This window comes from Thamnophis elegans, chromosome 1, assembly GCF_009769535.1.
Source record: "Thamnophis elegans isolate rThaEle1 chromosome 1, rThaEle1.pri, whole genome shotgun sequence".
Lineage (NCBI taxonomy): Eukaryota > Metazoa > Chordata > Lepidosauria > Squamata > Colubridae > Thamnophis > Thamnophis elegans.
The window spans coordinates 112,183,047-112,199,049 of record NC_045541.1 but is presented as its reverse complement, the minus strand read 5'-3'; the positions used below and the strand labels follow the sequence as shown (position 1 = coordinate 112,199,049).

The 16,003-nt window shown below is 38.7% G+C and overlaps 1 protein-coding gene across 3 annotated transcripts in view; it reads left to right on the top strand.

The window, feature by feature from the left end:
• Window positions 1-16,003, top strand: part of ACTN1 (actinin alpha 1) — a 128,784-nt gene that overhangs the window by 57,216 nt on the left and 55,565 nt on the right. For all 3 annotated transcript variants that reach the window (XM_032227805.1, XM_032227788.1, XM_032227798.1), the window contains exons 2-3: window positions 8,390-8,504; window positions 13,152-13,271. In XM_032227805.1, the coding sequence (XP_032083696.1) occupies window positions 8,390-8,504; window positions 13,152-13,271 (235 nt within the window). The remainder of the gene's footprint in view (window positions 1-8,389; window positions 8,505-13,151; window positions 13,272-16,003) is intronic.

Sequence of the window (16,003 nt, the reverse complement as noted above, 5' to 3'; positions counted from 1 at the left end):
TCACTGCTGAAAGTTCCCTATTTCAAGTCTGTAGGTGTTTGCTTTCTTTGTTAATTCCTTCACTGTTTCCATACTAGTCATATTAAACAAGTTGTGACAGACTATTTTTCTTCTGAGCCTGGAACAGTTAAGATTTTGTCATTGGACTGTAGCCAATGCTTTCTAGAACATTGTAAGAGGACAACTTACTTTTTAGAAGCGGAAGTGATCTAAGAATAAATTGGCAATGATCCTAATAGTAACAACTTGTGGGCCCTCAAGGAGACACTTACTTTGCCCTTGTAATTTTTGTTGGACTTGCATAGATGGAGTGAAATATTAGTGGCCCTTTATACAGTTGCAAAACCTCTGCCTTGAATACCCAACTGAGATAAACAGTGGCTTCAAAGCAATAACGTTCCAAGCCAGTGAAATGGAGCGAAAATCAGTAATTGCAGGACTTATGAGGCCTGCACTGTTGCCATAGTGAGGGGTAGCCCCTTTGTATAGCTATGGAGTTTGGCCAGGTTTTATAGATGTCCTGGGTCTCATTTCAAATGGATGAGCTTGGAAATCATGGTGGAAGAAAGGGAAATAGGCTGGACTCTGTAGAAAGCAAGGTTATCAGATTGTTTTATTCCAGTGTTTTCTCTGGGAGTTTTAAGTTTATGCCAATAGTATCTTCCCCTGCAGGATCATTAGATGTGGAATTCAGGCATGTTTCTGAATTCAGGATTAAATTTTAGATATATCCCCATGGATTGGGAGCAGAAGATTAAAGCTCCCCCATTTCTTTCTGTGTTCCTAATCCAGATCTGGATTCATATAAAAAAGCAGTCACGAGGTCCCATAAAGCATGTTCTCTTTTATCAGGTTTCTCTGCTGCTTTTGATACACAGATATATTTTATGAGATCCAATAACTGTTGCTTTTATATATGCTTCTACAGAGGTGCTAGTAATGTTCAACCATTTAGAAATAGGATTCAGTATTAATACATATAAATACTGTAACAAATGTCAGCATAGGTTCACATGGACAACTACAGATGAATAATATAAACCTTAGTGTTGCTGGCATGTGCTACAGTGCTCGTATAACTAATTTATAGTGTTTTATTCTTGATTGTAAGCCACCCAGAGTTTGGTTTAAAATCTAATTTACCTTTGGGAAAATTAATCTGGGGATGAGGGAGAATTGGATGCTTTGTCATAGTTAACAACACTGTTGCTTGGATACATACAAGCAAGGAAGAAGAGTATATATTATATAATAAATAAAACTTTTGAATCCAGGAATCCAACCCCCCTCAATTTCCTGTGGGAAGGGAAGTATTCCTTAGTTTTGGATTTACCATTTTCAGAATTACCAATCAATACAAAAGGACTTCTGTGAACTTCTTCACATATAGCACCAGATTCAGTAAAGCTATGGCAGACCATTTGCAGAAGATATTCAAGTGCTCCCCTCTAAATGACCTGTTGGGCTCCTTTTGAGACAGAGCAAGGTTCTGCATTACTTCCAACCTGCGCGGTCACCTTTGGTGTTCTGGTGGGGTCTCTTTAAAACAGATATAGGCTGAACTCCGGAGCTTTCCCGCTGCAGACGTAGCACTGACACATTGATCTAAGACTGTATGGAGAGTGCTGGCCCTCTTGGCTTCCACACAATGTTAAGTGGGTAGATGAATGTCTGAAATGGTTTGTTTGGCCATTAAGGAAACGAATGGGAAGATTTTACAGAAACATGTGAACTGTACCTGCCACTTATCACCCTTTTGGGCTTTTCACAGCTCCTTAAATCTGTTGATGGCCTTAGCTGTTACACTTAGGCTTATATGCTGTTTCATAGTACTTTATAGCCATCTTTAAAGTGGTTTAGAGCAGTGGTTCTCAACCTGTGGGTCGGGGCCCCTTTGGGGGTTGAATGACCCTTTCACAGGGGTCACCTAAGACCATCGGAAAACACATATTTTTGAAAAAATACGGAAAACATAAAATAATTTTATGGTTGGGGGTCACCACAACATGAGGAACTGTATTAAAGGGTTGCGGCATTAGGAAGGTTGAGACCTATTGGTTTAGAGAGTCAGCATATTGCCTCCAACAATCTCGATCTGCATTTTTCTGACCTCGAAAGGATTGAAGGATGAGTCAACCTTGAGCCAGTCAGGATCGAACTCCTGCAGTGGGCAGAGTTAGTCTGCAATACTGCATTCCAATCACTGCACCATCATGGCTAAATAAACCTGCCTTTTAAACTCCATTGCCTGGAATCCTAACATGCCAACACCTTTTTCTGCAAAGATGCAGAGAAGTGGCGGGATTCAAAAAAATTTATTACCAGTTCTGTGGGTGTGGCTTGGTGGACATGGCATGGCTTGGTGGGTGTGGCTTAATGGACGTGGCAGGGGAAGGATACTGTAAAATCTCCATTCCCTCCCCACTCCAGGAGAAGGTTACTGCAAAAACCCACTTTCCTCCTGATCAGCTGGTACTCGGGGTGCAGAAAATAGGGGGGCGGGGCTAGTCAGAGTTGGTATTTACCAGTTCTCTGAACTACTCAAAATTTCTGCTATCGGTTCTCCAGAACTGATCAGAACCTGCTGAATACCACTTCTTATGCAGAGACAGGTTTATTTAGAAATTTTTAAAAATGAGCCACACATGACTGTTCAATGAAAGAAATGCATATGTTTTAAAATAAAAATTGTGAATCAGGAAAACTGAATAAGCACTCTGGATATCACTGCATGTTGGGTTAAATTTTAGCTTAGTCAGAGATGATAATGAATGATGATCCAAGCAAAACAATCTGGTTTTTTTCTGTGTTCTCAAGTGATGAAATTCACCATTGTGAAAAACAGAGAAAAACAACGATGTCTTAAGATACTATTAGATGGGTTAGATTGGAAGGCAGCTGGCAATTCTAAAGTCACTCTGTTTTATGTCTCAGTCTGAGTTGTTATTTTTCCTGGAAAACTCCTCAGTGTTTCCAAGAATCTCAGGACATGCAGGTGATTACATATGCTTTATCAACTTTCTTTGTCCATAATGGTGTTTTTAAAGGATGTAACTTTGGCATCTTTCAGCAGTCTTGCCTGATTTACACATACACAGATAACCTCACTTCCATAGTCACATAGCAACAATTACTGGTTTCCTATTCTTCCCATTTCAGCTAGTTATGATTTACAGCTGTTGAAACAAAAATTGAAAGCTATTGACAGCTTGTTGTTTTAAGACAGATTAACATTGGATTCTGACAGTGAAAAGGAGATTTGCAGACAGTATTTCAGCCAGGCAGAATTTCTTACCTGTTAATAAAATTTCAATTTCTCTTTTGATATGTATGTATGTGTGTTTTGCAGAAGACTATTTAAATTTATGTGGCAGCCTAGAACAGCTCAGTCATCCTCTAGATATGCAGATTTCCACAATGTCTTTGCTAGTGGTTAATTTTGGGTGCCGAAATCTTCCCATGTGGAGACAGTGGCCAGGTTGCAAATGCTTCTCTATGGCATTATTATTCAAAATAATGGGAAGGGAAAAGAAGAGGGTGTGAATGAAATGTAGTGACTCCAGCAGTTACAGTAACTCCTTTGAAAGTGATAGCTTTTCCATTTCTTCATATGACCCATAAGGGGTTTAAAAAGAAACATAAGAAATGCTCTAGCTAGTAATGAATAGAAAATAGTGTCTTGCTCTTTAGATGCTATTTATTGGGGCTTTTGTCAAGCAATCACTCTGCCTCATTCTCAACATTTTATGGTGGTTCAGAGATCTCGTTGTCTTCAATTTGTAATCATCTTGTGTTTTCCCATCAGTTCTGGATGACAAGATAAAATTGTTGCGTAGAGTTTATGAATTGGTAGCCCCAGGAACTATCATTCTAGCAGTACATTGAACCTAGATGGACTGCTGATTGACTCCACAGATAGGAAAAACTTTCTAGTGGGATTAAATTGGCAGAGACATGACTGCCTGGCTGATGACAACGTGTTATAAATGAGAAGTTAAACTTAATGTATTGACTTGCTGCAATAAATTTTATAATATTGCCTGTAGCCAATTGAATGGTCATATAATGGCAATTCACCATTTCATTTTAGAAACTGTTAAGTGCTTTATTGAGTTGGTCATGCATCATTTGGCTGATACAAGAAGCTTTTACAACTGGCACAATTCTTGTATTGGTAGCAAGAATTGTTTTGTCTGTGCATAGAACAGTTTTATGTGTGAGAGAGAATACACTTTTGTTATAGTTTTATGTGATAAAGATTAGAATCTGCTAGCCTACTCAAGTGTAAACCTTGATATTTTGTTTTCTTTTGGGATCCTTTTATAGTCTTGTTAGGTAGAGGGAGGGAGGAGGAAGGAAGGAAGGAAGGAAGGAAGGAAGGAAATAAATTGTGGGAATAAGCTGAAGCAGGAATTAATAGTGGTAAGTGTGAAGCCCAACGCTGAAATTAAACCATAGTTCATGGTGGTCTTTCAGTACACTCTGTTCTAAACTGATTGAATGATCAGTAAATATGACATTTATGTATCCTATTTAGTGTTGAATCATTTATACATTGTGATTACCTTAATTTAAATTATGCATTAAAATCTAAAATCAATATAACCTATCAAAAGAAAATATATTTGGAAAACCCTTACTAGCCCAATGAAAATATTCACCCAAGTTTCAGTAACCATGAAAACATTATTTTTCATCCTAACAGTTATTAGGAGGGAATCCTATACTAAAATTACCAGTATTGTGATTACAAAATATGTTTACATAGATAGCAATCTATATAGGATATATACTTCTGATGGCTATATTTCAAATATTATAGGGGAAAATATAGTAACCAGAATTGTTGGGGAAGGGGAAAAGAAGAATCTTTGGTTGGCCTGCCTGCCTGCCAATCATCTCTGGGGATAGGGAATCTATGACTTTCAGATTCTGGTGAACAGTTCTGGGGAACCTGTGTGTGTCTCTGTGTAAAATTTAGAAACAGCATATCTGTATAGAACTGTATGTGCTCTATATGAAGATTCCCTATGAAGTTTTTTTCATGATGCTTGTATTAATTTAATTTGATTTAACTGGGAAAAAACATGGTATGAACATAATAATATTAGAGAAATTAGAAGTAATTGCTCCAATTTTACTCTGGGCTTGCAGTGATTTTTACCTTAGAAGTGGATCTAGCTGAGTGCTTACTTTTATAGATGGAGTTGATCCTCATTATTCATGAAGTTTGTATTTTTAAATTTGCTACCGGTAGGTGCTAAAGTTTATTGGTCACTCCCAAAATCAATACTTTCGTGGTCATTTGCAATTTACCAGCTGAAGTTGAACAAGGCAACACTATGCCTTTTTGTTTCAGCTCTATTCCTGTAAACAAGAGGTCCTTTTTGTGGTCTGTTTAATGTCATTTTTTTCACTTTTGTGCTGAAAAATATATTTAAAAAGGCATATTAAAACACACATAAAACACATTTTTGTATTGATTGGTGGAAAAACATGTTGTGACCTGAGGTTCACAGGAATCCAACTCTTATTTTCCTTAGGAACAATGATTTCAGTATTTGCTAATTCAGTGTTTGCAGTGACTTTACAGAACATAACTACTGTGAATAATGACTTTTTTTCCCCTCACAGTAACACTATAGATTTCCCTGTTACAATTAAAACTATTGTTACAAAGTTGCTGCCAAGCCACATACTGTTTAGGGCATAATAGCAAACAAACCTGTTCAAATTTGCCCCCCTTTCTGCCATCATTAATTCTGACATTGTTTTCTTATTTGATGTTATACCACTCACTGCCTGTGTGGTTTTGAGTTCAGTATAAAGATCTTGCCTTCTGTAGTCAGGCTTTTTTCTTCTTTTGGTCTTCTGAGGAGAAATCCTAAAATAATCTTGCTCCAAATATCTCAATACGCTGTTACACACACTTAAATTATACTTCTAGTCCATTTATCTTCCTGCTTTTCAAGTGCTGGTTCAGTTCAATTTTAATGTTCACTTTCCCTTCAAGATGATTTTTCTTGCTTTAATAGCAATAGCAATAAGACTTATATACCGCTTCATAGGGCTTTCAGCTCTCTCTAAGCGGTTTATAGAGTCAGCATATTGCCCCCAACAACAATCCGGGTCCTCATTTTACCCACCTCGGAAGGATGGAAGGCTGAGTCAACCCTGAGCCGGTGAGATTTGAACAGCCGAACTGCAGAACTGCAGTCAGCTGAAGTAGCCTGCATTGCTGCATTTAACCACTGCGCCACCTCGGTTCTACAGACATCAAACAGACATCTTTGTCATCTACAGTATATCAGGGGTGTAAAACTCACGGCCCGTGGGCTGGATGCGTCACATCCTGGCCACACCCACCCCCATTTTCAGAAGGGGAAAAAGTTGTGATACATCACGTGTCAACAACGTGATGCCGTGAGTTTGACACACCTGATCTATATCAGCCATTCTTTCTTATAAACTTTTTTTGGGTGATTAGCTTCAGATTAATGCCTTTACTCCAGTGTAGCATTTTTGTCGTTTCAGGCTTACGTTGGCCATAATTTCTGTCATTTAATTTACTTGGGAACATTGAACCTTATTGCAACTATTATTCTTACTAAGGGAAGAGTCAGTTGTGCATGCCACTGAAATCAGGTGGATGACAATTCAATTGCTCATAATCATATATGTTCTGTATGTTTAAAACTACCTTTTAAGCACCTCATAGCTTAAAACATGAAAGTTACAATGTAGTTCAGTGGTCCCCAACCTTTTTGGCTTTGCGGATCAGCAGTGACGGGGGCAGGGAGAGGGATGGTTTTGCTCTGGTTCCCAATGGGCCACAGCCTGGAAGTTGGGGGTGGGGGCTGATGTAGTTGTTGATTAATACTGCAGCTGAGGTATCTAAGGAAGTATCTTCAAAGGAGATGACCTCTTTGGTACATTTTAGGTTTTTGCAGTGAATTATGTTTTCAAATAGTTGATTATAATGTTGTTATTGGAATTTTTTGAGCAAACAATGCTGTTTGGAGGTCAGTCTGAGAATGTTAATGGGCACAGAAAATGTGGGATATAAATTTCACAAAAATAGACATATTCTGGTAGTGACACATAAAACAGTTTTAGACTGGCCCCCAATAGAAACTATAGTGCAGCAGCATTTTGCCCAAATTAGCAGTTATACGAAAATGTACTGGTTCCCTGGGTTAGGGTTACTTATACATAAAAAATCTCTTTTTTTCAATTGTATCTCCTCTTATCAGTACCATAAACCTGTAAACTCAGAAAACAATGATTGAAAACTCAAATAAAAACATTTGCTAAAGAACAGCTTCATGTGGGAGCTAAACAAATTACCTAGCTGCACTCCATATATTATATTTAACAGTCACTAATGAAGGATTTAAGTTGATAATGTACAAAGATTGGACTGGAGACCTGAGAACTTTATGGTGGTGGTTTTTCTTTTTTTAAAGAGGCAAGGCTGCAAACAGCAGACTCTGTATTTTTGAGGCTGTCATCAAAAAAGTTGGGGAGGGGGGAACTACTGATGACTAACTTTTCTTATTCAACAGTTGATAGAAATTTGATTTTAATCTACTAACAGTCCTTTAGGGATTTACAATGATCAGGAAAGATTTTTGACTCCTACCTGTGAACAGTAGCAACAGTAACACAATTCTCCTTCTCTCTCCCCCCCCCCCCCCAATTATGCTGCTGAGATGAAAAATGTTTGGAGGTTAGCCAAGGGTTTATTTTAACCCAAAAGAGTCTATTTAACCCAATAGACTGAAAGTCTATTCAGTTTATATATTTATAAAGAATAGCAATCAATATCTGGTTTTAGATTTCTTCACCACTGTTAATCTACTCTAGCATCTGGCTCTGATTGGTAGATCTTTGTATTCTAATAAAAAAAGAAAGTAGTTCCTGCAAAACTGGGATTTACGCATTTTTGGAATTTGTTGGACTTGGCAACTCCATCTTAAAACAACCCTCGTATAATTCTGGGGAGATGAGTGGATTCTGTGATTGAGATGGAAACTGTAAAGGCAGGAATCCTTATGCTAGAATACAGCTTGCTCCAACAGTTGGGGGCCCATTCAGAGAAAATGGTGAATGAACTCTAGAGTAATTCTTTGCAAGGACATGCACTCTCCCAGACATGCAAAATTAGCTCTCTTCTCCCCCTGCCCCTACCCAGCTTGCGCTATATATTTCCTGGGTGCTAAGGAGGTAAAACATGAGGAACTAATAAATCTAATTAAACTCTGACATTAATTCAATAAATCACACGGCAGCAGTGTTTTTGCAATACTATGGATTCCCCCCCCCCCCAGCAGCCTTATAGTTTCTCTTAGGAGAAGAATTAATACCTTCTCATTTAATCTCTTTCCAGACATTTACAGCATGGTGTAACTCTCACCTCCGCAAGGCTGGCACCCAGATTGACAACATAGAAGAAGATTTCAGAGATGGCCTGAAGCTCATGCTACTCCTGGAAGTTATATCAGGTGAGACCATTGTTGTGCAGTAGTTAATGGGCTGGAGTGGAGAAACCTGTACTTCAAGCTTTCTCTGTGGTGCAAAACAAGAGCCAAGATGGCCATTGTTTGAATCAGTATCCCATGTGCACACAGCTCATGTTGGGAAATTTATGGAGAGAAGGAACTTCAGAGAGACAAATAAATGGGAATCTATTCATATCCAGTATTCATTACCACATGAAGCAAAGCACTTGTTTCATCAGCATCTCTTTTTATCAGCACATGAAGCATCCACATACAACTTGGTGCCTTCTAGACTGGTCATGCCAGCCTGGGGTAACGAGAGCCATAATCCAGGACACTTGAACAGTATCAACTGAGGAAGGGTGTATCAGCATTGCTTATCCAGTCACAATGTATTTTCTCAGGGTTGGAAACCAAGTCAGTCAAAGCAATAGTTTCAACTTCACTTCCATATGTTTTTGTTGGGATACCTTTCCCACTTAAGCTTCACTGTGTTGTCTGCTGCAGCTTCCTTTACAGGTAGTCCTCGCTTTATGACCACAACTGAGCTCAAAATTTTGTTGCTAAACAAGATAGTTGTTAAGTAACTTTTTGCCCTGTTTTTTTATCTTTCTTGCCACAGTTGTTAAGAGAACCACTTCAGTTGTTAAATTAGTAACACTTTGCTGGTCAGAAGGTTGCAAAAGGGGATCAACATGACCCCTGGACACTGCAACTCGTCATAAATAAGAACCAGTTGCTAAACATCCAAATTTTGATCACATGACCAGGGAGGGGCTACAATGGTTGTAAGTGTGAAAAGTGATCATAAGTCATTTTTTTCTGTGCCATTATAACTTTGAACGGTCACTAAATGAAAGGTTGTAAATCGAGGATTACTTGTATAGAACTTTGATTGCTTTTCTACAACTGAAGGCCTTGGAGAAAGCCACAAGTGGTGCTCCTTCCTCTGCAGAATTTAAAAGCAAAATGCTGAATGGTCCATGTCCTGTGGCTTTCTTTGAAGTCTTCCAGCTGAATTTGTTTCTCATCTTATTTATTCCTGATTTGTTTATCTTGCTAGTGAAGTGCTCACTCATGCATGGGGAAGGAGAGGAAAGCCAAGAGGAGGCAGTTTACAGACAGTGATAGGCAGAGGGCAAATAACCAAGTCTTGGTGTTTTTATTTACAGAAGTTTACCATGGAGTATATTTCCTTGATGTTGCCTTCTCCTCTGGCTTCATCTCTTTGCCCTTATTGCCTTTTGTTTTAAATGTTCCCTTTCTCTGCAGTGCTTTCCAGGTTTTTGTTCAGGACTCTGGCATGAACAATTCTTAGCCTTTGGCTACCCAGGAATTCTGGCAACCATAGAACCAACAAATCTAGGGGTCACTGGTCATGGAAAAGCTTGGTTACACACACTGTGTAACAGCCAAAGTGCTTCAAAATATTTTTTTTTGCTGTGATTTTACATGGTGGTTTGCCACATTATATGTAAGCAGGTTCCACGGCCTCTTAAAATCTCAATGATTCCCGTTTTCCCCGGTAGAAGCCCTTTTCCTGTCTGGTAAACATGTACAGTTGGCATGTGTCACTGATCTCTTGAAAGTGCAGGACAAGCCTTCGCTTTGTTGTGGCATCGTCTGGTAAACATTACTGTGACTGCCAAAGGAGAGTCAGTTCGTTCTTGTCAGAAGGAAAGGCGGCTGTTCTCCTGCCTCTTTGAACTCCAGGTTCAGTTGCTTTTGGCAGCAGTTCAAAGTAAACACAGTTATAACGGCTGGACATGCTGCATTTTGGAAAGAAAGGACACATAACTGACTGAAAAGGAAAGGATTGTAGACTGAATCCTTTGCAAGAAAGGAGATCCCATTTATCTCCCTCCAACTTCATTATTATTTTTACTATAAGGTTTGTTAACGCTGCTGTGTATGAATGATCTTTTGACATAAGAGAGCCTTTGAGGATGGAGGTTATGTTAACGTAGAATATTAAAAATATACAAATAATTAGAAATATACCCAAAAGGGAAAGAACACATTCAAACACATCAGGTCCCACAGGTTCTGTTTCAGATAAGGACATTTATTCCTTCTTTTTTTTTTTGCCTGCCACTAAGCTTAAAATCTCATGTCTGAAATGTTTTTGCCCACCTCAGACATAATACATTGATACGATATCTTTGTGATTACGGTGTGGATACAGGGGTCGGCTGCTGTGGGTTCACACGGGTTTGGGGGATCCTCTAGCTTAGTATCTGGCCAGTTCGGCGAACCCGCGAATCCCACCCCTGGCTGGTCTCGCTCATACTTCCCCTCTCAGGAGTCTCCACGCGGCCTGTTTGGGGCCAGGTAAGTAAAGGGCCTGCACAGAGGCTCAGGGAAGGTGAAAAACTGGGGGAGGCCATTTTTGCCCTCCCAGAGGCTCAAGGAAAGCCTCTGAAGCTTGTGGAGAGTGAAAAATGGGCCTCCCAGAAGTTACAAAAGTCTGGAAAAGTATGCAGGGCCTCCAAAGCTCAGGGGGGGCGTTTTCACCCTCCCGAAGGCTCGAGAAAAATCTCTGGAGCCCGGGGTGTGTGAACACCCCCCCCCCATTGTGGTGCAAGAGTCTGACTAGGCCATGCCCACCATGGCCACGCCCACTCAGCAACTGGGCAAAGAACCTATTGCTAAAAGTTTTGAAGCCCACTCCTGTGTAGATATATAAATTTGTAGTGGTAACTGTTAGCCATCAGTTGATAACCCTAACTCATTTGGGATGGGGAAATGATACAGTACAAGTGAGCTGCACTAAGTAGAGTAATCCATTAGTATGTGGCAGGCAAAAAAAACCCTTTTTGTTGGGCAAAAAGAAACTAGAAGACTGATGAGCCGTGGTTTAGTACAACAAAACCCAGAATGTTTTATTTATTCTAGATTTCACATTTTACAAATCCAGAGGAGTGGCTAGAACAAGCCTGGTCCATGTTGCCCTACCCTCCTCTGTGGCTCCCAGTACAGCATATCCCACCAGCCTGCTCATCCCTCTTATTTTCCAGAGCCCTCCATTCCTCATCTCTGCACTGCTGTCCCTGATGTTGTTGCAGCAGGGCATATTCCCTGGGCCAGCCTGTCCCCAGATCTTCTTCCTGTGTTTTTCTTTGCTGCTCTCCTTCGCCATCAATGTCCTTGGCTTTTTCCCTGCTCCCGCTGCCTCCAATCTCAAACCATTTGTGTCTGGAGAAAAACAGCTTCATTTTGTTCTCTGCATGGGCCAAAGCTCCCAAAGTGTGTATGTTTCCATTCAGGCATAGACCACCCATCATCAGCTGTTCCCTGCACCAAGCATTTTGCACATCTTTAGACAAAGAAATCCCAATGAAAACTGCCATGACAACTTAGTTCTGCTTTTATTTACTTCTGTATACACTTCCAATTCCCCACTATGAAGATAATTGAGCACATTTGTTTAGGAATTTTATTCTGTCTAGGCTAGGCCCTTAGAAAAAATATCGGCACTGTATGTGATATTTTACAAGGGGGGGGAAGCATTGTTGCTTTTGGGACATATGTATTGATAAACATATTAGGGCAGAGAGCAGTCCTTCTGAAATAATACCCCTTTGGAATAAGAGGCAATTGCATACTTAAAGTGTTCCTCCTTTTATTTTATTTTTTCTAATTGTCTTCATTACACAGTTATACAGCTTACACAATACATTATATTGCTATTATATTGACTATAACTATATTGATTAATATAATATTAAGTAAACATTATTACCATTGTAATATTTAGATAACTTAGACCATTATGGATTCAAAACAAAAATATCAATATTAATTATGATTTAAAATGTTAATAAGCATGACATTATTTTGCTTTTTCATCCAGAATTGAATATAACATTAAAAAAAACACTGCATGTTGTATCAAAATATTTGTTTTAGAATAAAGGCTTTGATCTCAAATTGATTACTTGTTGTTAAGATCTCCACAATTGGAAAAGGAAAAGAGAAATAAACAAAGCAAATTTGAACACTAATCTCATTCCTGCTTGTGACCATGGTATAATTATTTTAGCTTTATTGTTCCTCAAAGTGCTGCTCAGTATGTATATAACTTATCACTTGAAGGATGTAGTTTTTCAAATACATTATTCCCCTATATCCGTGATGGCGAACCTATGGCATGAATCCTGGAAATGGCACACAGAGTGATCTCTCTGGGCACGCCGGCTGTTGCCCGTTGCTCTTCCAGGTTCTGGTGTGCACATGCACATTGGCCAGCTGGTCTTCGCATGTGCACCAGAAACCAGAAGACTGGTGTGAATGTACATGCAGGAAACTTGAAGCTTAGCATGCGCACCGGGGAACTGCTCTTCCAGTTTCCGGCACTCCTGTGCTTGCACGCTGGGGAGCTGCTCTTCTGGTTTCTGGCGCTTCTCATCCGCATGCTCCCATTTCAGCACTCTGTGCCAAAAATGTTGACCAACACTGCCCTACATGATTAAGTGGCATGATCAGGTACTTACAAACATGAGTGTAAACAAATTCCAATGGACCAGTTGTGGTTTTACAGCAAAAAAGAAGCAACTGTTATCTTTGTGTGGTATATGAATTCTTTGTAGAGGTGAAATGAAGGACTTCACTTAAAAAAAACAATCATTTTTTTTTTCTCAACCTGATTAGGTGAACGTTTGGCTAAGCCAGAAAGAGGCAAAATGCGAGTGCATAAAATCTCAAATGTGAACAAAGCTCTGGATTTTATTGCTAGCAAAGGAGTCAAGCTGGTCTCCATTGGAGCTGAAGGTAAGCAGTTACTTCAAGTAGGAACTGGATGGTAACAATAATGAACCTGCTTTTATTTGATACACATTTAATATTTGATGCATTACTAGAAAATAATGTATCTCCTGAACGTGAACTTCACATTTGAAGACCAACCAATTAGGGAGTCTTAGAATATCTGGTAGCAGTTTTTGGCTTCCATCCATCCATTTGTTACATTCATTTGTATTCTTCCTAGTTACCAAGAACCAGGTGTATAGGCACATTCTCTCTGAGTTCCTTCTAAAGGATTATTATCCTGTCTCATTATCTTTGATTTGGGGGAAGAAAATAAAAGAAAGAATCCAATGCCTTTGTTCATCTTAGAAAAAAAATTGTTGATGGATTTTCTAACCCAGGAACCTGATGAACCAAATAGTCTTCTATTTGATCTGATTAACCAAATAGTCACTGAGCGGTGGCTCAGTGGCTAAGATGCTGAGCTTGTCAATCAAAAGGTCGGTAGTTCGGCGGTTCGAATCCCTAGTGCCATGTAACAGAGTGAGCTCCTGTTACTTGTCCCAGCTTCTGCCAACCTAGCAGTTCGAAAGCACGTAAAAATGCAAGTAGAAAAATAGGGACCACTTTGGTGGAAAGGCATTCCGTGCGCCTTTGGCGTTTAGTCATGCTGGCCACATGACCACGGAGATGTCTTTGGACAACGCTGGCTCTTCGGCTTTGAAACAGAGATGAGCACTGCCCCCTAGAGTAGGGAACGAGTAGCAGATATGTGTGAGGGGAACCTTTACCTTTTTATACATCACAAACTTTCCCCCAAAATACTTGAATGAAACAATGTTATGGGTGATTACAACTTGATTTATCTGAATCTAGAAGGGAAGGGAAGGGAAGTAGCAGTCTCTGGAAATGACCAATGTGTGATAGGAATAGGCTGCATTTCAAAGTTAAGGAAGATTTATTTATTTATTCAATTTCTCTAGCTGCCCAACTCAACCAAGTGAATCTGTTTAGTTTATCTATGTTGTCTGTTATTCTTTAGATTCAGCACAAAATATAACAAGAACATACAGTAGATATAATTAGGTCATAATGTTTCCTTATATCAAACCTATATAATTTAACAAAAACATATGTGTAAAAATAGAATTAATCCCTAACTCTTTTCATTAATGTAAGAATAATTATGGACATACTGTATATGATTCTTGCTGTACCCATTGCATGCATTTTATTTTGCATTACAGGTTTTTAATTGTACTGTATTGGGTTGACTGATAGCATGCTATTATGGTGACTGGATTGGGAAAAGGATTATAAACTTTTTCAAACTCTGCATTTTGAAAGACCCAGATCAGTGATTGTCATTATGATGGCAATACAATAAAAATCAGTGAAGCATGTTGAATGTCGTTAACTTGGTTGAGACAGAATAAATCATATCAAGCAGGTGGGATTTAACTAGAAATCATGATGGCCAATAAAAGATATTTTGTGTGCATATTTTTAAATATACCCTTAGCAACAGAATGTGTCAAAAGATCCCTGATATACTTGACCATAAATAATATAATCAGTAATCACTTCCTAATCATTATCTTGGCTCCAAATTTTCAAGGAACTATATCAGATGTTTGGAAAAACAAGAGAAAACACTGGGATTCTATATTGATACTAGATTGGCAATGCCAACATTCCTTAATGTGTTGCAAAAAGGAAACTGTAAGAAAAAAACACTGACATTTAGAACAATTTTTAAAAGTTGTATTTATACAAGTGAAATTCTAAATAGTGAAACTATTGGCTAATATTGGTTTTTATTGGCTAAATTAAAGCCACCTTATGTGGCTTACAGTACTGCTTATGTTCTGCAAATTCTGCAGGTTCAAGAAAGCATCCCCTTTGGTTGCTTATACTGCACAAAATCTCACACTTAGTAATGGATTTTTTAAAACCTAAAGTAAATTCTTATCAATAGCACAAAAACAATCCACATTTTGTGGTAAAATGGACCGCAACATGGAGTGTGAATACATTTTCATTCTCTTGATGCATTTCCACTATATTTCCTATTTACATATAAAATAAGTTCATAAATCCTCTTTGAAATCCTGATGTAAAAAAATATCCTGTGACCCTCCTGTGTAAAACAAGAAGATAATGGAACATCAGAGTTAGAGTACTATGACAGGGTTATACATTTCAGTTCATTTTGGAGTCCTTTTGAAGAACCCAGTTTTATTATGAATATTCAGTGGTTATTTTCTTTTTGGAAGAATTGAGCACCAAAGAGATGGAAATTGTATCTTCATTTGTATATTCTGTTCACAAAGACTTATTGTAGTAAAACCAATTATATGGAAATATACTCACTAGAGCAGAACATTTGGTTTCCTCTTTCCAGCTGTTCCAATTCTTCAAACAGCAGTCTGTATCTTTGCCCAGGCTGAATGTAGAGCTAGCTGAACATTTTTCCTTGTTGAGCGTGCTGTGAACAACACTCTTGAGATTGTGAGAAAGGAGAATGACAACTGTTCTAGATTTCACACCTGAGATATTTTTGCTTGACTTTTTAAGGATCTTTTGTTATAGGTTTTCACAATTACTTCTTGGAGGATTCAGATCATCATCCTTAGTCTTCAGCCCATTTTTCATATTTCTGTCAACCCCTTTTCCTTTTAATGGAAACACTTCATAAAGTGTGAAAGATGCAGAACAGAATCTCAATTCTCCATTGGTACGAATGTCCCAGAAGG